General features: G+C 37.4%; 3 protein-coding genes across 3 annotated transcripts; all 3 read left to right on the forward strand.

The window, feature by feature from the left end:
• The first annotated feature begins 19124 nt into the window (after positions 1 to 19124).
• On the forward strand, positions 19125 to 19988 carry LOC121999562 (glutathione S-transferase T3-like). The gene has a single exon (XM_042554224.1). The coding sequence runs from the start codon at positions 19125 to 19127 to the stop codon at positions 19986 to 19988; it is 864 nt and encodes a 287-aa protein (XP_042410158.1).
• Positions 19989 to 19991: 3 nt separating this feature from the next.
• On the forward strand, positions 19992 to 21948 carry LOC121999563 (protein ALP1-like). Its single transcript, XM_042554226.1, has 3 exons — positions 19992 to 20164; positions 21165 to 21242; positions 21399 to 21948. Exons 1-3 carry the CDS (start codon positions 19992 to 19994, stop codon positions 21946 to 21948), a joined length of 801 nt encoding a protein of 266 aa, XP_042410160.1.
• A 1226-nt stretch (positions 21949 to 23174) lies between these two features.
• On the forward strand, positions 23175 to 24462 carry LOC122000304 (protein RGF1 INDUCIBLE TRANSCRIPTION FACTOR 1-like). The gene is made up of 4 exons (XM_042554755.1): positions 23175 to 23405; positions 23474 to 23677; positions 23751 to 23966; positions 24059 to 24462. Exons 1-4 carry the CDS (start codon positions 23403 to 23405, stop codon positions 24251 to 24253), a joined length of 618 nt encoding a protein of 205 aa, XP_042410689.1. The 5' UTR covers positions 23175 to 23402; the 3' UTR covers positions 24254 to 24462.
• Positions 24463 to 24796: the final 334 nt, after the last annotated feature.

Raw genomic sequence — 24796 nt, forward strand, 5'->3', positions numbered from 1 at the left:
TTCCGACGTGTCTCCCCCTTCATCGATGCTCTCGATACTCATTTCGGAAGAGCTTGAATCGCAGTCGTCGTCTTGATGACTCGCCATCAGTGCGAGTCCGGAGAATGCTTCGACTTCAGATTCGGACGACGTATCGTCCCACGTCGCCTTCAGGACCTTTCGTTTTTGGATAGGCTTCTTACCCTTTTCCTTGTCTTTGTTCTTCAGCTTGGGGCAGTTGTCCTTGACATGCCCTTCTTCGTCGCAATGGTAGCAGCGGATCGTTCTTTTCTTTCTACCCATTTCCTCGTCGTCGAGAGAAGATTCCGATTCAGGTTCGTCTCTCGAAGCTTTGAGGGCAACGTTGTTCTTTGGCTCCCTCATTCCTGCACATCTTGACTCATGCACTTCAAATGTTGAAAAAAATTCTTCTGATGAAATTTTTTCTAAGTCCTTCGAAATGTAAAAGGCATCTACTAATGATGCCCATTTTGAATTTCTAGGGAAGGAATTTAAAGCGTACCTGAGCGAATCTCGATTACTTACCTCTTCTCCGAGATTCGAAAGTCTGGTGATGAGCTCCTGTATCCTCGAGTGTAGATGTGCAATTGTTTCACCTTCTTCAAGACGGAGGTTGGTGAGCTGGTTGCGAAGTAAGTCCCGTCTCGTAAGCTTGCCTTCGGATGTTCCTTCGTGTAATTCAAGGAACTTCTCCCAAAGCTCCTTTGCCGAATTGTAGGTGCCGACACGGTTGACTTCTTGTGGCGGAAGTACGGTTAGCAGATGGAATTCTGCTTTCTTATTTGCCACGTACTCGGCCTGCTATTTCTTTGTCCATTGACTTTTTGCTTTGCCCTCGGGAGCTTCAAAACCGAGTTCCATTGTTAGTAATAAATCAAAATCGGTACTGAAAAATACCTCCATGTGCTTCTTCCAGCTTGCAAAGTCTCCCTCGAATTTTGGCGGGTGGATGTTAGATCTGGCCATCTCGTTGCTTCGTTCGGCGGTTAGTTCTCCTAAAGCGTCTCGGCTCTGATACCACTTGTAGGACCGTTGAGCCGGCTAGAAGGGGGGTTGAATAGCCTGTCAAAAAAAACAACAAAAACCCTTCTCGAACTTTCAACAGAACACTTGCATAAAGTAAATTGGCAGTAAATTAAAAAGCAGAAAGAAGAGGCTCACAACTTGACTTGGTTACAACCAAGGAGGTTGTTAATCCAAGGAATGAACGTGCACTAAAATATCTCCTTCAGGCGGAGAAGCCTCTTACAGCAGTAAAAGCACAAAAGACAGAAGCTAAACTAGAACAGAATCGCACAAGTGTTTGGAATGTAAATCTCTGAGTTGATTTGAAGCTTCTGGACCAAGGCTATATTTATAGCCTTGGTCGGGGCGCCTGGAAGGGTTCTGGCGCCCTAGGGGGGATAAAACTTATCCCCCAACGTTCAGATCGAGTCAAAACTCGATCTGATCAATTTTACTACTCAGGGCGCCCTGGAGGGTTCCGGGCGCCCCGGACTGCTCCGGGTGCCCCGGAGCCCAAAGTCAACAGTTGTTGACTTTTTCATCCGGGACTTCTTCTCTGGTTCAGTCCCGCCTCGGTCCGGTTCTTCTCCTCTGGATCCGCTCGCTTAGGTGATCTCTGCCATCCGGAATAGGGCTCACCCGAACCCAACTTCCGGTCTTCTCGAGCGTGCTTCCCTCCGGCTTCTCGTCCCTCGGAATTGCTGCGTGTTTCCTTCTCGTCCGCCAGCGTACTCATCCGCAGTCTTCGTCCCTCGGTCGTCGACCTTCTCGCTAGCTGCGTCTCTTGCTCCCCGAGCAATCTTCCGCTCCGGCTTTCGTCCCTCGGAACCACCGCGCGCTTCCTTCTCGTCCGCCAGTGTACTCTTCCGCAGCGCATCGTCCCTCGGACGCACAGCGTGCCGTCCTTCTCGCTAGCTGCATCTTCCTCTCGAGTACCTGTGCTCCTAAGCTCCTACACACTTAGACACAAGGTTAAATACGCACAGGACCTAACTTAACTTGTTGATCACACCAAAACAACCTTGGGGTTCCAACATTATGTTATGGTCATCAAACACCATCTCAAATTGTTCAAAGATCTTCAATCTGATAGATTATGCATTCAATGGTTTATGCGTCCAATGGTTAAGTCATCAATAATGTGTTGCTAATCTTTAAGAGACCAAAAACTCTTCGTGTTGCTGATCTTAAGAAACCAGCAACACCTTGTAGCAGCTACGAAATTATAGCTACTACAATGTGTTGCTAGGTTCTTAAGATTATTGCAAAACAAAGAGTCTAATGGTCTTATGAAGATCAACAACATATTATTGTTGACTTAAACTTTGAGATATTATAACTTTTGACTGACAATGAACTATGGTATGCACAATATATCAAATCAAAGCTCATTCAGAGATATATTGTGCATCTCATGATTCAATTTGAGCTAAAAATTATAACCTCTCAAAATTTATTCAACATACACATTATAGCAACTGCAAAAATGTAGCTGTATAACTATAAATTTAATTTTAAGAGGAAATAACTTTTGATTCAGATTAAACCATTAGATGCACATTATATCAAATCATAGATCTTTGAATGATATTCGATTTCATATATTGTGGGTCTCGTATTTTAACCCAAATCAAAAGTTATGGTCTCACAAAATTATATCTTATAGTTATAGCAGCTATAATTTCATTGTTGCCACAATGTGTTGCTGGTTTATTAAGATCAATAACACGAAGAGTTTTTGGTCCTATGAAGATCAACAACACATTATTGCTGACTTAACCATTAGATGCATAAATCATTTGATATATAATATATCAAATCGAAGATCTCTGAACAATTAAAGGTGATGTTTGACGGTCATACCATAAAATTAAAATAATAGCTTTATTGAGTTTTACAACAATAATACACAAGAAGAGTACAATAATTTAGACAAAGTAATAATTAATAGTATAAAATAATTTGATATTCAAAAAAGTTATAGAAACAATTAAAGATTTTTAAATGAGTTTCGATTTGATATATTATGCGTCATCTAGTTCATTCTGAATCAAATGTTATATTATCTCAACATTATAACTTGTAGTTGTAACAGTTATAATTTCTTAATTATAGTAGCTATGATTTTATAGCTGCTACAACGTGTTATTGATCTTTGAAAGATTAGCCACAACATTGTTGCTCATTTAAAATTTGAGAAAACATAACTTTTGACTAAGATTAAATCATAAACCGTATAATATATCAAATCAAAGATCTTTGAACAAGCTTCGATTTGATGATTTTGTGCCCCGTGATTTAATCCTAGTCAAAAGTTATGATCTTTTAAATATCAGCAGTAAAATCAACAACACAATATTTGTGTTGCTGATTTTTTGAAATCAGCAACGTGTTACTGACTTAAACTTTGGGATATCATAACTTTTGACTCTGATTGAATCACGAGATATATAATATATCAAATCAAAGATCTATAAACAGGTTTTGATTTTATATATTGTCCATCCTATGGTTTAATCTCATTAAAAAATTATGATTTTTTGAAGATTAGCATTGTGTTGTTCAAACATCAGTGGCAGAATGTTGTGTTGCTGATTTAGAAAAATCAACAACACGATATATTATGTTACTGATTTTTCAACAGCATAAAATCAGCAACACAAAATATTGTGTTGTTGATTTTTCAACAGTAAAATTAGCGACACAATATATTGTGTTGCTAATTTTCTGAAATCAATAATGCAATACATTGTGTTGCTAATTTTTTAAAATCAGCAACACAACATTGTGTTGATGATTTTACTATTTATCTTTAAAAGATCATAACTTTTGACTAAGATTAAATCACGGGATATACAATATATCAAATCAAAGCTTATTTAGAGATCTTCGATTTGATATATTATGATCTCATGTTTCAATCTCAGTAAAAAGTTATGTTGTGTTGGTGATTTCGAAAAATCAGTAATACAATATATTATGTTGTTGATTTTATTATTGATATTCTAAAACCATAACTTTTGACTAAAATTAAACCATGGGAAGTATAATATATCAAATTAAAGTTCGTTCAGAGATCTTCAATTTGATTCATACCTGCTACAATGTGTTACTAATCTTCAAAAGACCAGCAGCAGTTGTTGTTGACTTAAACTTTAAGAGACCATAACTTTTAACTGAGATTGAATCACGAGATACATAATATATCAAATTGAAAATCTCTGAATGAGCTTCGATTTGATATATTATATATCCCGTGGTTTAATCTCAATCAAAAGTTAGTATTTTAAATATCAATAGTAAAACAAACAATACAATATATTGTGTTGCTAATTTTTCAGCAGCATAAAATCAGCAACAACATGTAACTGACTAAAATTTTGAGATACAGTAACTTTTGACTCGAATTGAACTATGAGATAATACAATATATCAAATAGAAAATCTCAGAGTGATCTTCGATTTGATTTATTATGTGTCCCGTGATTTAATTCCAATAAAAAATTATTATCTCTTAAACTTTAAATCAACAATACTATGTTGCTGATTTTCAAAAATCAACAACACAGGGCTGTTGATTTTTGAAAATTAGTGTTGTGTTATTAATTTTTAGAAATCAATAATATAGTGTTACTAATTTTAAAAAATTAGCTATAATTTATTGTTAACTTAAATTTTGAAAAATAAATTCTACGAGACTATGTTATTTGAACAATTCTAAAACTAGGGTATTGAAATGGAAAAAAAATCACCTATGTGTTTTGATAAATTACCGATTGTTTAAAGGTTAAGCTTTGAATGAAACTAACAAAAACACACATAAAATAATACTTCGGAAAAGTAGAAACGACTTTTTATTTTTTTTTTATCGTTATACCAAAAGTGTGCTCTATATTAAAAAAAAATTTATTATTTTTTCTATTATATTAAAAATAATTTATTTTTTATTTACAAATATATATATCTAAGTATTATAGTAATTTTGATTAAAATATTATAATATACAAATCCTAAATTGTTCTAAATAATTTTAGTAAAAATTATTTTTATGTTAATTAAAACTACTTTAATATTTATTAAATTTATTTTAATTTTATTAGTTGTCTAAAAATCTGAAGCGAAATTAATTTCTAAAATATAAATTTTAACTCAACCATTTATCACCTGATAAGACATATATACAATAACATAAGTTTGAGAATTTATAATGTTAAAAAAATTATCATGACTAAAAAATTGATAACCTCTTCCAAATTTTAAAATATAAATAAGTTAAATTTAAAAATATTAGAAAATCATTTAAAAATAACTCACATCAATTTATACAACTCGACTAATTTAATCCATCCAATCCACCTAAACTCATCTAGCTTGAATTAGCCACCCAACTTAATCGACTAATCTAAACCAACTAACTTGCTAAGTTAGCTCAATTTAATTATTCTATTTCTTTCAATTATAATCTTTAAATAATAATTTATTATTAAATATTATTGATTTTGGTCCTTTTCCTTTTGTTTGGGCTCCTCTCTCCAATGGCGAAGTCAACCCAAATGATTTATCCGGGCTAATCTTAGGATGTGGGCCTTGAATGCCAACATCGATATTATCATCCTGGGCTACCTTCCTCTTTCCCTCGCTTTTTTCCCTTTCTCCCACCGTAAATCTCCTTCTCACTGAACGAGAGTTAAGTTTATGTTTAGAGTAAAGGCGTAACCACGGATAACATATGCAACAAAAAATTTGAAGTAAAGTATAATCATGAGTTTGATTATAAAGTTTTTCAAGAGAACACTTATGATTGAGCAATGTAATAGGAAATCGATTTATAAGATATACGGTAGTGCTAACATCTTCATCCTAAAATTTATACAGAATTGATGCATGATGGACAAGTGCTAAAGCAGTCTCAACTATATATCTATGTTTTCTCTTAACATAGCCATTTAGTTTCAGAGTGTAAGGATAAGAGATTTGATGAACAATTCCATAAGAGACAAAATAACGATAGAGAACTTGATATTTGCCTTCCGATCAGAATGAAAAAAAATTATCTTATAATTAAAACACCTTTCAACTTATTTTTGAAAATAACAAAATATGTCAAATAAAACATATTTTCTTCCCATAGGATAAAGCCAAGTATATTTACTAAAATGATCGATGAAGGAAACATAATAAAAGAAACCTTGGTTAGACAAGATAGGTGTAGGGCCCCAAATATAATAACAAATTATTTCAAGTAGAAAACTAGAAACATGATGGGAAGAATAAAAAGGTAAATTATGACTTTTAGTTTTCATGCATCTCCTACATGAATGAAATAGAGAGGGGGTGAAGAAAATAGGTAAATCATATTTATTGATGATCATCTGAATAATGCGAAGAAAAGGATGACCAAGTTGATCATGTCAATCTGGTTTATTTGTGTGTTCACCAATAAAAACTTTGATGGGAAAACTTTGAAGATAGTATAGACCATTTTTTATACCACTATGAAATAAGATAGTATGTATTCCTATATCTTTTATAAAATAATGATTGTGATGAAATTCAAACACGACATTATTATCAAAATAAAATTGATGTGTGAAAAGTAAATTTTTAGTAATAGATGGAACATGAAAAATGTTGCGCATGTGAAAAGTATGATTAGATAAATGAATGTATGTGTTTCCAAGATTAGCAATTTATATGCCTGAATCATTACCTACTTGAACCGTATCTGAGCCATAATATAATATTACATCTATAAGGATATTATAATCTGATGTGGCGTGATGTATTGCTCTAGTGTCAATATATCATTCCTTAGATGAAAACTCTAAGAGTTTACCATGAGTATGCACAGACGAGAGAACTTTGGAATAGACTTATGAAGTAGTTCATTGTCTTGAAGTTGCATGACCACCATTGAAATTTTAGTAAAATCGTCTAAGACATTGAATATCAATATGTCCAATTCCGATACAAATTTGGCATTTACTTCGAGTATATTACCAATCAAATCTTCTAGAGCATTGATTTCTAGTATGTCCAATGATATGACATATTTGATATTGTTCTGAACTTTGCCTTTGGCCATAATGTTGTTGATTATTTAACATCGTAAATAAAATAAGAAAATAAACAAAGGCGTGGGAATGAGCGCATCTAGCGGAGGAAAGGGACGATTTTGAGATGAGATTAAAAAGATGAAGTCTTCCTTAGTTTTTTTTAACTAGAAAAGAAAGAAAAAAAGAATAGGAAAATAAAGAGTGGGATTTTTTTTTACTTGTTGAAAAAGAAAGCAAAAAAGGAAAAGAAAACGAAGAGGGAGAAAATATTTTTTTTTTTGGAAAAGAAAGAAAAAAAAAGAAAAAAATGAAGAGGGAAAAAAGATTTTTGCTTGTTGGAAAAGGAAGCGAAAAGAAAAAGAAAATGAAGAGATTTTTTTTTTACTTGCGGGAAAAAAAAGTAAAAAAAGAAAAAGAAAATGATTTTTCGAAAAATAAAGAAAAAGAAAAGGGGTTAGGATAGTGGGGTTCTACAATAATGGGTTTTGACGACAAGGTGGAAGAAGGAAAGAAGGGAATATGGAGCTATTAAAAAAAGAGAAAGAGGGATAACTTAGCTGGTAAAAAAATGATTAATCAGAGTAGGTAACGTAGAGCTTAGGGTTATCGGTTTGACCTCACGGAAGTTTCCCACTAACTACCAGGGTAAATCAGGAAGCACATGCGGCGGGCAGTTCAAAAGTCTAGCATCCCTTAATTGCAAGTCTCATTTAAAGAAAAAAATCGTATAAATACGCTGTAGCTAGGAATCAAACCATGGGTATCTGGGCGACAACTGAGTGAAGGAGGTTGAGAGAGAGAGAGAGAAGGTGGCGACAAATTTTAGTAATGAAGCAAACTGCAACAACTAAAGTTTAAACCGTTTCAAGAAATTTAAAATTTCAACAATTCATGTGTGCGAGATTTGCAGAACATGAAAAAACCAATAGAAAAGGTTGTTAGTATTATCCCTTAGAGCCAATTATGAGAGAATTGACAAGGAAACTTTTGTATCATATTTCATTAATAAAAGAGAAAGATTATGGATATTATATTTACTTCAGATATGTGTCAGATGAATAAGTATAATAATATCCTAGGGTAGTAGGTTCTAGTCTATAACATATCAATTGGTTGAATTAATAGTGTATGTGTGTAGTCAAACATTAATATACAAGGGCAATATTAATGTGTTGAGACTAGAATGTAGGTCAATTGATGACTTAATCTCACAAGTCATGGATATAAAAAATTAAGTTGACACATGGATATATATTAGAGAATATGTAGTGAATTGGCCCGCCATGAGAATATTTTATGAATCTTATATGAGTGTCATAAATATTTTCATAATAACTATTGGTATAAATAATCCTTAGACTTGAAATCACTAAGATTCCCTACACAAGGAGTTGTGTACTTTGATATCGGCAAATGTCACCCATAACAAGATGAACTATAAAATCAATCATTGTGTATGCAATAAGTTATGTGGAGGTATGTAAGTGATGTAGATAAGATCTATCCCTTCCATATGATGGAAATGATATCCGTGGGCCCCTTAATTAAATAAGACTACTAAAATGTATGGTTTTGCTTAAATAAGTTAATATAAAATATTGAACTCATTTGGTTAAGTGAGTCTACTTAGAGATCTAGAAATACAAAAATTGATAAGAGAATAACACGATTTATGTCTCATCGATCAATCTAGATATCGCAGATAAAATGACCAAGTCATACAAGATAATAGACACAGAAAGGTTAGATCAGATCTCAACATTTTCGTCACTTGGGCAACAATGATGCATTTCTAGATGTCATTCATTCCTTATGTATCTAAAATATTATTTTAGAAACATTGCAAAAGTTACGATAACCTATTGGATCACACACAAATAGCATGTGAACTTGGAGATTGATTTATTTCAGTTTGACTAAAATAGTATGGGTTTGAACCTTAAGCCCGAAATGAGTTCAAACCTTAAAGTCCACCCCAACTAAGAGCCTAACAAGAGAAACACTAATAGTCATCTCTTCTTAGATGGTAGAGAAGATGAAGAGTTAGTGGTTTCTATATGACACCTTAATAGTCATCTCTTAAAGAGAGTCTTTAAGAAGGAGAAGGTGAACAGTTGGGTTGTCTATTCGTTGCCACCTTAAGTAATCATCTCAGCAAGATGAGAAGGTGTGTGAGTCTCTTTGTCCCCCCCCCCCCCTCCCTCCTCCTCCTCCTCCTCCTCCTCCTCCTCCTTCTTCTTCTTGAATTAGTGAGTAGCAAGAAAGGAGGAGGGTGAGATTCTCCAATTCTGGTGTTTGTGAGACAATTCACAGGAACGTGCTCATATGGATGTCGCCATTCTAATCATGCTGAGATCTACTGAATCAAAGTTGTTGTTAGAATTGTACCGTTCACACAACAAAGGTAAGTATTCTATTTTTGATAGAGTAGAAAAATGTGTATATTGTATTAGCTTAAATCTTTGGAGGGATCATTTTTCCACTACATATATGTGTTATTTTATGCAAAAGATCCCTACAAAGGCTTCGATGAGTGTCTCAAAAGAAGAAGAGTTTTGGCTCTGCCACCATGAAAGAAGAAGAATAGGAAGAGAGCAGGAAAGAATATGAGAATAATAATAAATCTTATTGCTCATTGATATTTGTCCTAAGGATGGTACAATATATAATGTATAAGAAATAGTTGGTCAATTTATCAATTAATAAATAATAGAATTATTCTAATAATTATAAAAGAATTATTTTAATAATGATTAAATCCTAATACTAATTTGATTTGATCATGTGACTTGATCCAGTCAATCTTGGTCTAGTGAATGACTCTCTTTTACTCACGGCCATTGAGCCATCAAGCTAGAGTCCGGGTAGGCGTTAACTTGACTCCACCTGTGCCTCTCTCAAACTCCTTTTGAGTGAAAATTACATTTGTCTCCTAACTATCAGAGATCCGAGGGCCTGCGGAGCAAAGAAAGTCAGTGGTTGACTGGCAGTCATTCCCTGTAAGGCTAGGGGACAACAGTTAGTCCTGAGAGATTGTTAAGAGACAACAGTTAACCCTAATAGGTTGTTAGGGAATAGTCGTTGGACTGTACTCTGATTGAACTCCAAGTACGATGCCACGTGTCCACCAACTGTTCTCTTGAGAGACTATTAGGGTATAATCGTAGTTCTGAGAGGATGTTAAGGGACAATCATTAGCCCTGAGAGGCTTAGGGCATAGGCATTGAAGAGAATTTCCACGTGGATAACGCATGCACGTTAAACCGTCGGAAATTGAAGTCGAGTTTCTGTTTGGCCAAGCACATAATTTCAGGATGCATTCCCAAGTGTGAATGAGTCTTCATTGGACAATGTTGAACTCTTGAGGACGTAGAGAACTTAGGATCAAATCCCAAGTGACGATTAAGTGCTCGGGGAAGGAGACTGGAGATGGACATTTAGGATCAAATCCCAAGTGGCGATTAAGTGCTTGGGGAAGGAGATTGGAGATGGACATTTAGTGCTGGGGGAAAGAGATTGGAGACGGATATTTAGTGCTTGGGGTGGTTGATCTTAAGATTGTCGAGACCGAAAATGGAGCTAGAGGGGGGGGGTGAATAGCTCGCCACAATCTCGTGCTCGTCGTTGCTTGTTTCTTCAAAGATATGCAGCGGAAAATACAAAGAAACAAACACACAACGCTAACTCTAGGATTTACTTGGTATCCACCTCAAGAAGAGGTGACTAGTCCAAGGATCCAAACACTCACGCACCCTCCACTATAAAAATACTCCTTCTCGGTAACTACCGAAGGCGAAGAAGCCTTACAACCTCACAATACAACAATGAGAAAGAAAGAAGCAAAATACAAATGAATCTTACAAAATTACAATGAAAACCCTAACTTCTTCTTCTTCTTGTTGCAACTCGTCTCTTGACTTGGATGAGCCACCAAGAACCTTCAAGAACTGGCGGTGAGGAAGAAAAGATCGCTGTGGAGAAGTTCTGTGATCGCCTGTATAGAAGAGAGGAAGAAGTGCGCAGAAAAATGCTCGCCAACGGCTTTATCCGCGCCAACGGTTGAATCCCAATCGATTGGATTGCTCCCAATCGATTGGGGAGGCTTTGGATCGATCGGTTGATCGATCCAGAGTGCCTCTATGCTCTTGGAATCGCTCTGAATCGATTACCCGATCGATTCAAGGCTTCTCGAGCGATTTCCAGCGCTCCAATCGATCGGCCGATCGATTGGAGATTTCAATCGATCAACTGATCGATTCAGAAGCTCACTATTTTCTCAAAAACTCTCCCAATCGATTGACCGATCAATTGGGGAAGTTTCAATCGATTACCCAATCGATTCAACCCATTTCTGCACAAAATCATGTCGCCCAATCGATTGACCAATCGATTGAACCCCCCCCCCCAATCGATTGGCCAATCGATTGGAAAGCAAAAAAATTGATAGAGCTTGAAATTAGCTTCGTTTCACATCTGAGATCACCTCATTCTGATATCCGAGTCAAAAGTTATGGCCTTCGGAAGCTCACTACGTCCGAACTTCCTAGTTCCATGCCAACTCCCTATTGGACTTACGACCGCTAAGAGTTCGATCAACTTTTGACCCATCTAGACTTTCTCCTTGTGTCAAGTGTTCGGTCAACCTTGACCCACTTGGACTTATCATCTCGTGTTAAATGTCTGGTCCTCCATGATCCACTTGGACTTCCTTCTACCAGATGTCCGGTCACCCTTGACCCATCTGGATTTCCTCGTGTCTAGCTTCACTCACCAGGTCTTTCCATTGCCCAACTTCACTCATCGGGACTTTCCCCTGCCTGGCTTCACTCACCAGGACTTTCACTTGCCTGGCTTCACTCACCAGGACTTCTACTTGCCTGGCTTCACTCACCAGGACTTTCCCAACTGCCCGGCTTTACCCATCAGGTCTTTCACCTAACTTTACTCACTAGGATTTCTCAACTGCCCGGTTTCACTCACCGGGACTTGCATCTAGCTTCACTCACTAGGATTTTCATCTGCCTGGCTTCACTCACCAGGACTTCCCACATGGACGATTGCACCTGCAATCTCCACGACCTGTCAGTCTCCATGTATTATCCCAATGTATTGTCAAACATCGAAACCCAAACATCAAGACTTAAGCTTAAGCCAACTCAAGCTTAGTCAACCAGGTCAACCTTGATCTAGCGAATATTACACCAACAATCTCCCCCTTTTTGATGTTTGACAATACCTTTAAGTTAGGCTAATCTCATGCCAATGTATGAATGAGGGTTCCCTTCATTCTTCCCCTTTCCTAGAGGGCACAAACTTCCTCTTTAGGTAATGAAGGTCTAACTTAATCACACATTCTCCCCCTATTGGCATACATCAAAAACTCTCCCCCTGAAGAGTTACCCAACGTTGTTCACAACTCAATAATGAAGGTCACATACCCTTCATTACTCTTAATGCTCATCCTTGAGCATATACCACTTGGTATGTTCACACACGATTCAAATAAAGGTCTCATACCCTTCATTTTCATCAAATGCTCATCCTTGAGCATATACCACTTGAATAATGAAGATATCCACTCTTCATTGTATTCAAATGCCCAACCTTGAGCTTTTCCGAAAGAAGGTTAACCACCTTCCAAGGTGTATGAAAAATAAATTTTTATGTCCTTAAAGAGTAACTCCCCCTAAAGACATGCACGTAACTTCTATCATTGCACCAACAATGACTTGGAATCCCTAAACATATAGAAAATCCAAATTTAGAAGTTTTGAGGTTCAAAAATTCAATATTGAAACCAAACCTCAACCTAAACCTCTACTTAGTCTTCCTTAACTAATCCATCCTTGTTTTCATCATGAAAACTCCCCCTAAATATATACAAATGTGTTTTGAGGGGTTAGGAGTGGTTTTATAGACTAAAAATGGTTTAGAATACTGAAAATAAGCTTTTCCAGCCAAAATCAGCATCCCCAATTGATTAGAGTTGGGTCCTAATCGATTGAATCTGCCTGAATCAATCCACTGATCGATTCAGCTAGTGTAGATCAATCGGTGGATCGATCTAGCGAGCTTCTGCTCGCGAGAAATGCCTTCTCAATCGATCGCTTGATCGATTGAGGCACTCCAATCGATCAGGTGATCTATTGAAGCTCTGAAATTGCTGAAATTTCATTTCAGTCAACTTCAGAAACTCCCCAAAAATTCTACGAAATTCTAAAAATCATGAAAATTCATGTAGACACTACTTAAGGGATATATTATCAAGGAAAAATAGTTTTCTGTGAAAATACTTTCTATTTTCTAAGATTGACATAAACTTGAAAACGTGTAATAACTTTAGTGTTTTCTTCTAGTTTGTGTCTAACATTTCAATGATAATTACTATCAAAAGATATTCTCCATCAAGGTTTTCTAAAAGCATTTTAAAATGATTTTCAAAACCAATATCCAACCATGTTCTTTGGGCTTAAAGCACATGACTTGCACATTAGTTTTCCTAATGATTGGAAAACACATAACTATGTGTTTTGATGAACTTAAAACTCAAAAGAATGCACTAAACCAACATCTTGAGTTTTGTTCATCATTCTAACATCTCACTTGTATTTAATATGTACGAAACCACATACAAGTCACCTTATAGTTCTTTGGTGAGATGTAAAATCTTGATTTTGCCCTAAACTAGGGATTATACATATCTACCTAGGCATTTTTGAAACTATGAACATCCACCCAGGATGTTACTTGTTAGTGAATGTCATTAGTCCTTAATTATAAGAAATAATCTGATGCATGAAAATGTTATGGCATACATCAAAGATGAATAATTTTCAAAAGAAAATTTCCTATAACTACATGATGTATGTATGACATGACATGGTATTTTTATATTTTTCATAATAAAAAATGAATGCAAAAATAAATAAATAAATAAATATGATGTCATGACATATGATGGGCAAACAAGACATGACAAATTAGCACACATACAATACCTAGATTACCTATCTAAGTATCTTTAACCTTAGCTAATTTTAACAAATTTGAACCCTAGATTACCCACTATTTCCCAAGAGAATGCCAAAGTCTAATTTTGACATTTCTTTTGCTTTTCTTAATTTGTGTCAATTCAAATTAAGCATATTCCTCAAATTTTGGCACAATTTTCTCCTTCAAGGAGTAATCATCGAGATCAAGTTCTAAATTTTTGCCCTTACTCCTTAAGAACATACCAAAATCCCAACTTGGTAGTTCTTTATGATTTTCTCAATTGTGCCGATTTAATTTAAAATTGACATTTCAAATTATGGCACATTTACTCTTCCAAAGAGTAAATGAAACTCCACTTCATTTTCAAAAGTTGATAATAACCTTGAAAATGTTTTCCGAGTGTCAACTTCATCAAAGTTGGGTTAACTACCCTCCCAATTTGAGTTGACACTCTCTAACCCATCTAAGGGGTAGAGAAAATGCTCCTAGGAACCCAAAATCTATTGGCGCTCCTTGGATGCTCTAGGTACTCACTAGGGATAACTTCTCTAGACACCTTCCTAGTGACCTTGTTTGTCTTCTTAGAAGCCTTGGTCACCTTTTCTAGGTCAACTCTAAGGATTTCTTCCTTTGTGACCTTCTTAGTGACTTTCTTAGACTTCTTAAAAGTCTTAGTCACATTTGTTGCAAAAATACTCTTAGGGATAACTTTCCTTGTATTTTTGACTTGACCACTAGGCCTAGGGTTAATTCCATAGCTATATGGAACCCTATGATAAGAAGACACATCCTTTTTGATTTTAGGTTTGTATCTCAAACCTCTATTACCCTTGGATGACCCTTGTTGTCCTAAACCTAGATTTTGCTCATTTTGCCCTTTTAGGATATTTTCCATCCTTTTTAGGGTCTTTTCTAATTTATCAAGTCTTGACCTCAAGACTTGATTTTCTCTCATTAAATCCTTAGTTTTTAGTTTTTCATTTAATCCTTGAGCATTTTTATTTTTAGGCTTGTAACTAAAATCTTTAGAATTCTTGTCTAAATTTTTATCTACCTTCCTAGACCTAGGTGTGGTAGTTTTAGTATGAAAAGTTACATATTTTTCCTTAATGCTATCATGTTTCCTATTTTTATGGTAAATAGCATTAAAATGATAAAAATTGGAATTAGCATACATTTTACCATTATTTAAGGGGATAGACTCAATAAATGATACCTTTCGTTTTACCTTGGAGGCTCCCCCTTGATCCATGCTTCCTCCTTTAGCTTTGACCGCTTTCTTCCCCTTAGAACATTGGCTCCGGTAATGTCCTTTTTGATTGCAAGAGAAGCACACAATGTGCTCCTTGCTCTTCTTTGTTGTGGGGATGGTTTCCTTGGGCTTCACCTTGCCCTTTAGTACCACTTGACCCTTCTTCTTGGCCAATTTGGGGCACTTGCTCTTGTAGTGCGCATGTTCCCTACACTCAAAACATATAATATGATTTTTATTCTTAATTGAAACATTTATACCTTCATGTGTAGGGATGATATCTTCTCCTTTTGATCCGGATGTAGAGGCTTCTTCTTGATCCGACAATAATGATCCACGCTCCCCCTCAATCCTAGAGGTGGAGGCTTCTTCCTTTTCATCCTTGGATGTTGAACATCTCTCAACTTCCGAATCGTCATGCACATGAAATAAGGAGTAAACTCCTTTGTCTTTACCTTCGTGCTCTATTGAGGATGGACTTTCTTCTTCTTCCTCCGGCGTTGAGCACCTCTCAACCTCGGAGTCCTCTTCTTCTTCTTTTTTGTCTTGATTCAATGAATCACCCTCATTTGAATTTTCTTGGATTGGTACAGTGGAGGGTTCTTCATGAAGTTTTGCCAATTTGCTCCATAGCTCTTTGGCATCTTCAAATTCTCCAATTTTCTCCAAGATGTTGCTCAGCAATAGATTGACCAAAAGCTTGGTCACTTTGTCATTGGCCTCACACCTTTGGATTTGTTCTTGGCTCCACTTACTCCTCTTGAGAATTTTTCCCTTTGAATTCTTTGAAGCTTCGAAGTCTTCCATTAGAGCAAACCATTTCTCTATCTCCATCATAAGAAAATTTTCAATTCTTGATTTCCAAGAATCGAAACTCGTGGATACATATGGTGGAGGCACCCTTGTGTCGAATCCGAGTCCATCTCGGAATTCCATCTTGAAGTTGAGCCTTTTTGATGAAGTTTTCGACTTGTAGAATTGCTCCAACCTCTTCACCCTCTAGTTTTTTGCCCCTTCCGGCGATGATTCCGGTGAAGAGCGACCTCGCTCTGATACCACTTGTTGGGACCGAAAATGGAGCTAGAGGGGGGGTGAATAGCTCGGCGCAATCTCGTGCTCGTCGTTGCTTGTTTCTTCAAAGATATGCAGCGGAAAATACAAAGAAACAAACACACAACGCTAACTCTAGGATTTACTTGGTATCCACCTCAAGAAGAGGTGACTAGTCCAAGGATCCACACACTCACACACCCTCCACTATAAAAACACTCCTTCTCGATAACTACCGAAGGCGGAGAAGCCTTACAACCTCACAATACAACAATGAGAAAGAAAGAAGCAAAATACAAATGAATCTTACAAAATTACAATGAAAACCCTAACTTCTTCTTCTTGTTGTTGCAACTCACCTCTTGACTTGGATGAGCCACCAAGAACCTTCAAGAACTGGCGGTGAGGAAGAAAAGATCGCTGTGGAGAAGTTCTGTGATCGCCTGTATAGAAGAGAGGAAGAAGTGCGCAGAAAAACGCTCGCCAACGGCTTTATCCGCGCCAACGGTCGAATCCCAATCGATTGGATTGCTCCCAATCGATTGGGGAGGCTTTGAATCGATCGGTTGATCAATCCAGAGCGCCTCTGTGCTCTTGGAATCGCTCTGAATTGATTACCCGATTGATTCAAGGCTTCTCGAGCGATTTCCAGCGCTCCAATCAATCGACCGATCGATTGGAGGTTTCAATCAATCAACTGATCGATTCAGAAGCTCACTGTTCGCTCAAAAACTCTCCCAATCGATTGACAGATCGATTGGGGAAGTTTCAATCGATTACCCAATCGATTCAACCCATTTCTGCACAAAATCACGTCGCCCAATCGATTGACCAATCGATTGAACCCCCCCAATCTATTGGAAAGCAGAAAACTGGATAGAGCTTGAAATTAGCTTCGTTTCGCATCCGAGATCACCTCATTCTGATATCCGAGTCAAAAGTTATGGCCTTCGGAAGTTCACTACGTCCGAACTTCCTAATTTCATGCCAACTCCCTATTGGACTTACGACCGCTAAGAGTTCGATCAACTTTTGACCCATCTAGACTTTCTCCTTGTGTCAAGTGTTTGGTCAACCTTGACCCACTTGGACTTATCATCTCGTGCCAAATGTCCGGTCCTCCATGACCCACTTGGACTTCCTTCTACCAGATGTCCGGTCACCCTTGACCCATCTGGATTTCCTCGTGTCTAGCTTCACTCACTAGGTCTTTCCATTGTCCAGCTTCACTCACCGGGACTTTCACTTGCCTGGCTTCACTCACCAGGACTTTCACTTGCCTGGCTTCACTCACCAGGACTTCTACCTGCTTGGCTTCACTCACCAGGACTTTCCCAACTGCCCGGCTTTACTCATCGGGACTTTCACCTAGCTTCACTCACTAGGATTTCTCAACTGCCCGGCTTCACTCACCGGGACTTGCACCTAGCTTCACTCACTAGGATTTTCATCTGCCTGGCTTCACTCACCAAGACTTCCCATACGGACGATTGCACCTGCAATCTCCACGACCTGTCGGTCTCCATATATTGTCTCAATGTATTGTCAAACATCGAAATTCAAACATCAAGACTTAAGCTTAAGTCAACTCAAGCTTAGTTAACCAGGTCAATATTGATCTAAGGAATATTGCACCAACAAATATTACATTCAATGCTCAGGTAGATCGATCTTTAGTGGTCGAGAATGCCGCTCCCGAGTTAACTTCCCAAGTCTAAATGTTTAAGTGCTTGGGGAAAAACAACAACGAGTTGAGAGTGTTCAGGAAAAAGATTTGGCGATCGAGAATTGAAACCAACCACTCAGAAAATAATTCGGATATCATTAATCATATTTAATAGAAGTCGAATAAAGTTTTTTTAATAAATTAAATTATTCTTTAGAATCGATTATTCCTTCTCTAATTACTCATCACCTAAATATTGAAATAAAATAATTGAGATTCTAAATCTAAAAGAGGCCAAGATAATATGCGAAGCTTCCGAAAATAAAATGTCATAAAAGACAACAAATTAGAAGCTTCCAAACAAAGAAACACACTCGCAAGTTAGTGGAAGAAATTAGGGAGCATTTAAGAGGTGAGGCATGACATCCATCCATTGGCAATTTCTACGGAAAAGTTAATTATTTAATTAAATCATTTAATTGCTTGTGTTCGAGAGATTATATAACGATACAACAATATCAAATCAACAGAAAAAAAAATTAATTAGTATAAATATTAATAAATCCGATGGTCTTATCTAAATTAATAATAAATCTAATCATGAGGAGCATATCCAACGCGGTGTTAATGCCGCATTATAACACCATTGTTTAATTAACGTCGCGTTGCAGATGCGGTGTTAATATTAAATTGCTTGAACGCATTCAAGGTTTTGAACGCATTCAAACTTTGCATGGGGTGGGACAGCCCTGGCCCACCCCATGTGTATAAATGTAAATTATAAAATTAAAAATTAAATAAAACGATTAGTTTTTTAACGACTATTTTTTAACGGCTAGTTCAAAATTTTATCTATAAATATCCACTCATATGTGCACATATTTTCATTCCAACTCATTACTCTTCCAATTCTACTCTCTAAATTCTCTCCCCATCTATTTTTTTCAAGTTCCTACAATCTTATTTTCTATTCGAAATGGATGAAAATAATAGGGCATTTTTTATAAATTTCTTGAATTCTACAAACAACTCGCAAGAATATTCATCTTCCCAAAATCCATAAATTCCACCAAATTATCAATACTCACATCCATTTCCCAATATGTCGTTTCCTCCACAAAATCTTCAAAATTTCCAAGGTTTTGGAAATTCTATGAATCATCTGAATTATGCCCCTCGAGGTCCATATCAACCGCTTCCAGCCGAATATTGGCAAAACATGAGCCATCCGTATTTCATGTCGTCGGTTATTCATGGATATGGTACCCCACACATAACTGGTATGTCTTTTACTCCTTTGATGTCGAATGAACCTGCAACTCCGACTTTTGTCTCGGAGACTCAACTTTCCGACCGTGAATCCCCAATTGAGGTGGTTAATTTAGAAAAGGCGGTTTCAAATACTGAGGGTATAAGAAAGCGTTCAAGTTGGACAAAGGTTGAAGACGAGGTCTTAGCGAGAAGTTTTGTCACTATCAGTGATGATCCAATAATCTGCAATGATCAAAAGGTGGATGCTTTTTGGGGACGGGTTGCAAACTACTACAATGAGAATCTTCCCCTAGGTTCAAACACCAGAAGTGCAAATGTTATACGGTCACATTGGCACAATACAATCCAAAAGAAGGTATATCGATTCAACGCAAATTACAATAGTGTTTATAGTTCATATCGAAGTGGTCACAGTGATGAAAATATATTGAGGTTTGCGTATGAAAAATATCGATCCGAAAACAATAGTGTTGCATTCAATCTCGAACATGTGTGGAGAATTGTCAAAGACCGTCCAATATTTACTCCATACTTCGCTGATCACTTTGTGGCCACAAAGAAGACGAGGACCTCAGAGTCGGGAGCAAGCAACACCTCCTCCAACCAAGATGTGAGTATAGACCTGGATTATGAAGATACTCGTCCAATGGGACAAAAGACAGCAAAAAGAAAGAGAAAAGACAAATTAAAATAGACCATGGAGGATTTGACAGTAAACTACAACAATATTATCACAAAGTTCACTGAGTACACAAGCGTGAAGAAGTCCGAAGTCGATTTGAAACAAAAACAACTCAAAGTAGAGGAGATTAAGGCAAAAGTTGCATTGTCCAAATCTGAAGCTAAGAATCGTCGCTTGAAGTTGAAAGAGTATGAAATATTGAACAAAGACACCTCGCAGATGACAAAGGAGCAGCTTATCATACATGAATGCCTATGCCAGGATATTAGGTCGAGATGGAATATCTAAATTATTTACTCAACGTTCATTTTCTAGTATTATTATATTTTCGAGTGATTGTAATTTTTAATTATTGTATTTCTCATTTCGATTAATGTGATTTTTAATTATTATAATTTTACAAAATAGTCGTTATAAACAAGCCTTGGAAACTAGCTATTACAACTAGCCGTTGGAAACTAGGAGTTACAAACTTACCGTTGCAAACTAACCATTACAAATTAGCCGTTGCAAACTTACCGTTGCAAACTAACTGTTGCAAATTAGTCATTGCAAACTAGCCGTTGCATGAGAAAAACAATATATACATTGTGCTACAAGATTTTCATTCGACTATCATACCATTTCTTAAACACATATACTAAAACATGTTTCCTCCAAAAATGTTTTATTCTACAAGCAGCTCTAGCTCAAGTTCCAGCTCGACAAGCGAAGACGAAGTCCATGTTGAAATCGATGAGCAAGCTTATGATTCGGGTGAAGAATTGATGTTATTGGTTCTTCAACAACACCAACAACTTATGGAAGCATATCAAAGGAGGGGCATGCGCAGAAGAAGGTTCGTCCAAAGAAATCGTGAAGTCGGGCATGAGAGGCTCGTCAATGATTATTTCTCTATAACCTCGGTGTATCATGATGAAATATTTCGAAGACGATTTCGAATGCGAAGAGAGTTATTCCTCCGCATAGTGAATGCATTAGAGAATCATTCATCATTTTTTCAACATAGGGACGATGCTGTACGAAGAAAAGGGTTGTCACCACTATAAAAATGCACCGCCGCGATTCGTCAACTGCTTACGAAGTCCCTGCCTATCATCTTGACGAGTACCTACGTATGAGTGAATCAACTGCCATCAGGTGTATTTTCAAGTTTCGCGAATATGTGGTTGAAATATTTGGTGATAGGTACTTGAGAAGGCAAAATGCTGATGATGTTCAACGTCTTCTTCAAATGCATGATGAAAGACATGACTTCCCTGGCATGTTAGATAGCCTTGATTGTATGCACTAGAAATGGAAAAATTGTCCAGTTGCTTGGAAAGGTCAATTTATAAGGGGACATGGGTCACCAACAATCGTACTTGAAGTGGTCGTGTCTCATGACTTGTGGATATGACATGTATTTTTTGGGGTCGCCAGTTCACGTAACGATATTATCGTGTTATATGAATATCCCATATTCAACAACGTCTTGCAAGGAAATATGCTGGAGATTAATTTCACGGTGAACGACACTACATATACGAAGGGCTATTATCTAACAGATGGAATATATCCCGAGTGGGCTACTTTTGTTAAGACTTTTCCTTGCCCGGAGGATCCCAAGAGGAAGTTGTTTAAGGAAAGACAGGAGTCTACAAGAAAAGATGTTGAATGGGCATTTGGGGTGCTTCAATCTCGATGGGCAATTGTCAGAGGTCCAGCTCATTATTGGTATAGGAAAAAGTTAAAACAAATCATGCTAGTATGCATTATTTTGCATAATATGATTGTTGAGGACGAGGGAGGTCACATGATAAATTGGTACAACGATAAAGGTGACGAACCCGCACAACCTATCCATGGCTCAAACCGAGGATTTCAGGATTATCTTCGAACAAATTCTGAGCTACGTGACACTCAAGTTCATCACCAACTTCGCGCCGACTTAGTTGAGCATATCTGGGGGCAATACAACAACAATCTGTGAATTAGTATTTCATATATTATTTTTAATTTCATAATTGTATGGTTTATTTAAGTGATTGTTATATTTCAATTTCATGATTACATGGTAATTTAAAATAAATTTTGTTTTCCCAACTTTGTAAATTTAGTCGCTCAGTTGTAATTTCATTTTCCCAACTTTATAATTTTAGGCGCTCAATTGTAATTTTGTTTTCCCAACTTTATAATTTCGTTTTTATAACATTGTAATTTCGTTTCATCACAATCATCTATTTTATTTAATAAATATATTTAAAAAAATAATATTTTTTTTTGAAAAATAATAAAATTATATTTTTAAAAGTAATGTTATTATTAAAAATAATAATAATAATTTAAATATTTTAAAACATATTTAAAATATATTTATTTAATATGATATAATTTTAAGATGGTTGAGTGGATTGTGGGACCCATAAATAATGAGTGTTAATGTTAAAAGGGATGCGGGTGAAAGAAGGATGTTGTTATAATGAGTATGTGGTAGTGGATCTCATGTTTTTTGATGAGATAGTGAGTGTTATAATATTATAGCATTGTGAATGCCCTAATATTGTAAAAGGATTATTTGAATAAGTGTAGTCAAAATTATTTATAATTTTAAGTTTTGAATTGATTTTTAAATATTATATATATATATTTCAAGTTCGAATGTAAATATTAATATTTTCATATATTCTGTTGGTTTGCGCCATTTTCTCCATCCACAACCAAACTGTTCATCGTCAACGCCACAGCATATTTAATTCGGACGGATGACAAGGTCATCCAAGAGCAGCGACTGGATAGAACAATTTCTTTGCGATTTAACACCCTCTTTATAATGTCTTTTTTAATTTTTTTAAAAAATTAACATCATCTATCCGGTCCCCAATTAATTAGGAAATGATGATTTCACCTATCATAAGCTAAATCCTGGAGTACTGGTAATATTCCAACATCCCAAATTTATTATACAAGAAAAAATATCCAGCAGCGTGTAGAAATTGAAAATCAAACCATTAATGTTTACAAAACTGCAGGGCGCCCCCGGGTGAGCAGGTTTGTTGGCTAATGGAGGAAAGATTAATCAAAGTCGTCGACGAGGTCTCCGCCATTAGCCTGTGTCTGTGCTTTGATCAAATGCTCATTGTCAGCTTGCAGAGGAAGTCCAAAATGGAGGCAACGTTTTCCCTTTTGATTCTCAAAATCTTCGTGAAAAAAAAATGAAGGTAGACAAAAAAAGTAGAGGGCGAGAATGGAAGAAAACGACATGGCGATGGCGACGCGACGGACGGCGAGGAAAAGGGAGGCGGCCTTGCCTGCAACACATCTTTAACGCCTCTCGACCTCATCTTTAAACGGCTTGCTTCCACTCTTCTCCTCTCGTCTCGATGATTTAGGTGGTCGTAACAAGATTATCCGTTCAGATAGCTTGAGATCAAGAACAGAGGAGTCATGGTGAATTTTCCACTCTGTTATTTTTTCTTTTCCTATGCGAGGAGAGAGATTGATCGGTCGTGGAACAGGTCGGTGACGGCGGCGAAAGGCGGGAGGAGCACCAGTGGCCGATGTGGTTGCGGCCGCTACTGTCGACGAGCTTCTTCGTGCAATGCAAGCAGCACGCAGCTCATTCTCACCGGAGAGAGTGCAACATGTACTGCCTCGACTGCACGAACGGCGCGCTTTGCCCTCTCTGCGTTCTCGCTCACCGCGACCACCACGCCGTTCAAGTACCGATCGGTTCGCAAAAGGCTTCGAGTTTGATTCATTCCGATGGTGATGAAATGGTTGCTCCGCGTGCAGATAAGGCGGTCGTCGTACCACGACGTGATCAGAGTGTCGGAGATCCAAAAGGTGCTCGACATCACCGGCGTGCAAACATACATCATCAACAGCGCCCGCGTCGTCTTCCTCAACCAGCGCCCCCAGCCGCGGCCCAGCAAGGGCGTCGCCAGAACCTGCGAGGTCTGCTACCGCAGCCTCGTCGATTCCTTCCGTTTCTGCTCCCTCGGATGCAAGGTCCTCCTCCAATCTCCCCCACGAATCTCCATTGTTTTTCCTCTTTTCCACCAAAACCCCCCACCAACTGTTCGATGAAATGTGCGTTCCAGCTCGCTTGCACCTCCGACAATGACGACGACAAGAACAAATCGAGAGGAGGATCGGACTCGGAGCGATCGATCAGCAGCGAGACAAGCAACGCCACCCACAGCTTCTCCCCGTCGACTCCGCCGCCGTCGAGCGCCAAGAGACGGAAGGGCATTCCCCACCGAGCTCCCTTTGGAAGCCTAATGCTGGGATTCTAACCTCCCACACATGGACCTTTTCCAAATTCTCAGCACCCAGTGCTTCTCGACAGGAGAGGCCGGCGCTGGGAACGACAACTCCAAGAAAACAGAGAAGACGAATAATCGGATCACCAATTCACCATTAATGTTGAGTTGCAGTTACTTTAGATGGAGCAGGTGTAATATAATCCAAAAACTAAATTTTAATACTCTGTTATGTTTGCCAATATCTGTTCTTCAGTTTCGTAAGCTTCGTGTTAAGAAAGGGAAGACAACTTCACCTTCATGTGGTGCAGAACGCAGCGCCATGCAACAGAGGAGAAGAGGAAGAAGAAGAAAAGGTGAGTGGAAGCTTATGCGACCAGTGGCACACACTGTGTCTGGATACCTCCTCCATTACCACAAATTTTTCAGTTGTTCTTGTTCTTGGTGCCTTTTTGCTCGATAACCCTGGTAAATCTTTATTATTTGGACGACAAGATCTAGTGTATGGACTGTGGAGATCTCCTTCGCCATGGAAGAAGACCTGGTTTTCCAGCAAGAATTTTTCAACCTCGAGTC

Source organism: Zingiber officinale, chromosome 7A (genome assembly GCF_018446385.1).
Source record: "Zingiber officinale cultivar Zhangliang chromosome 7A, Zo_v1.1, whole genome shotgun sequence".
Taxonomy (NCBI): Eukaryota; Viridiplantae; Streptophyta; class Magnoliopsida; order Zingiberales; family Zingiberaceae; genus Zingiber; species Zingiber officinale.

What these genes read in the sequence shown, in the direction of transcription:
- LOC121999562 (XM_042554224.1), top strand. Translation starts at nt 19,125, where the DNA reads ATGTCGTTTCCTCCACAAAATCTTCAAAATTTCCAAGGTTTTGGAAAT.
- LOC121999563 (XM_042554226.1), top strand. Translation starts at nt 19,992, where the DNA reads ATGGAGGATTTGACAGTAAACTACAACAATATTATCACAAAGTTCACT. An exon ending in CGTCGCTTGAAGTTGAAAGA is followed by an intron (nt 20,165 to 21,164) that starts GTATGAAATATT and finishes ATTTGGTGATAG; the next exon opens with GTACTTGAGAAGGCAAAATG. An exon ending in AGACATGACTTCCCTGGCAT is followed by an intron (nt 21,243 to 21,398) that starts GTTAGATAGCCT and finishes TGGGGTCGCCAG; the next exon opens with TTCACGTAACGATATTATCG.
- LOC122000304 (XM_042554755.1), top strand. An exon ending in GCGACCACCACGCCGTTCAA is followed by an intron (nt 23,678 to 23,750) that starts GTACCGATCGGT and finishes CTCCGCGTGCAG; the next exon opens with ATAAGGCGGTCGTCGTACCA. An exon ending in TCTGCTCCCTCGGATGCAAG is followed by an intron (nt 23,967 to 24,058) that starts GTCCTCCTCCAA and finishes TGTGCGTTCCAG; the next exon opens with CTCGCTTGCACCTCCGACAA.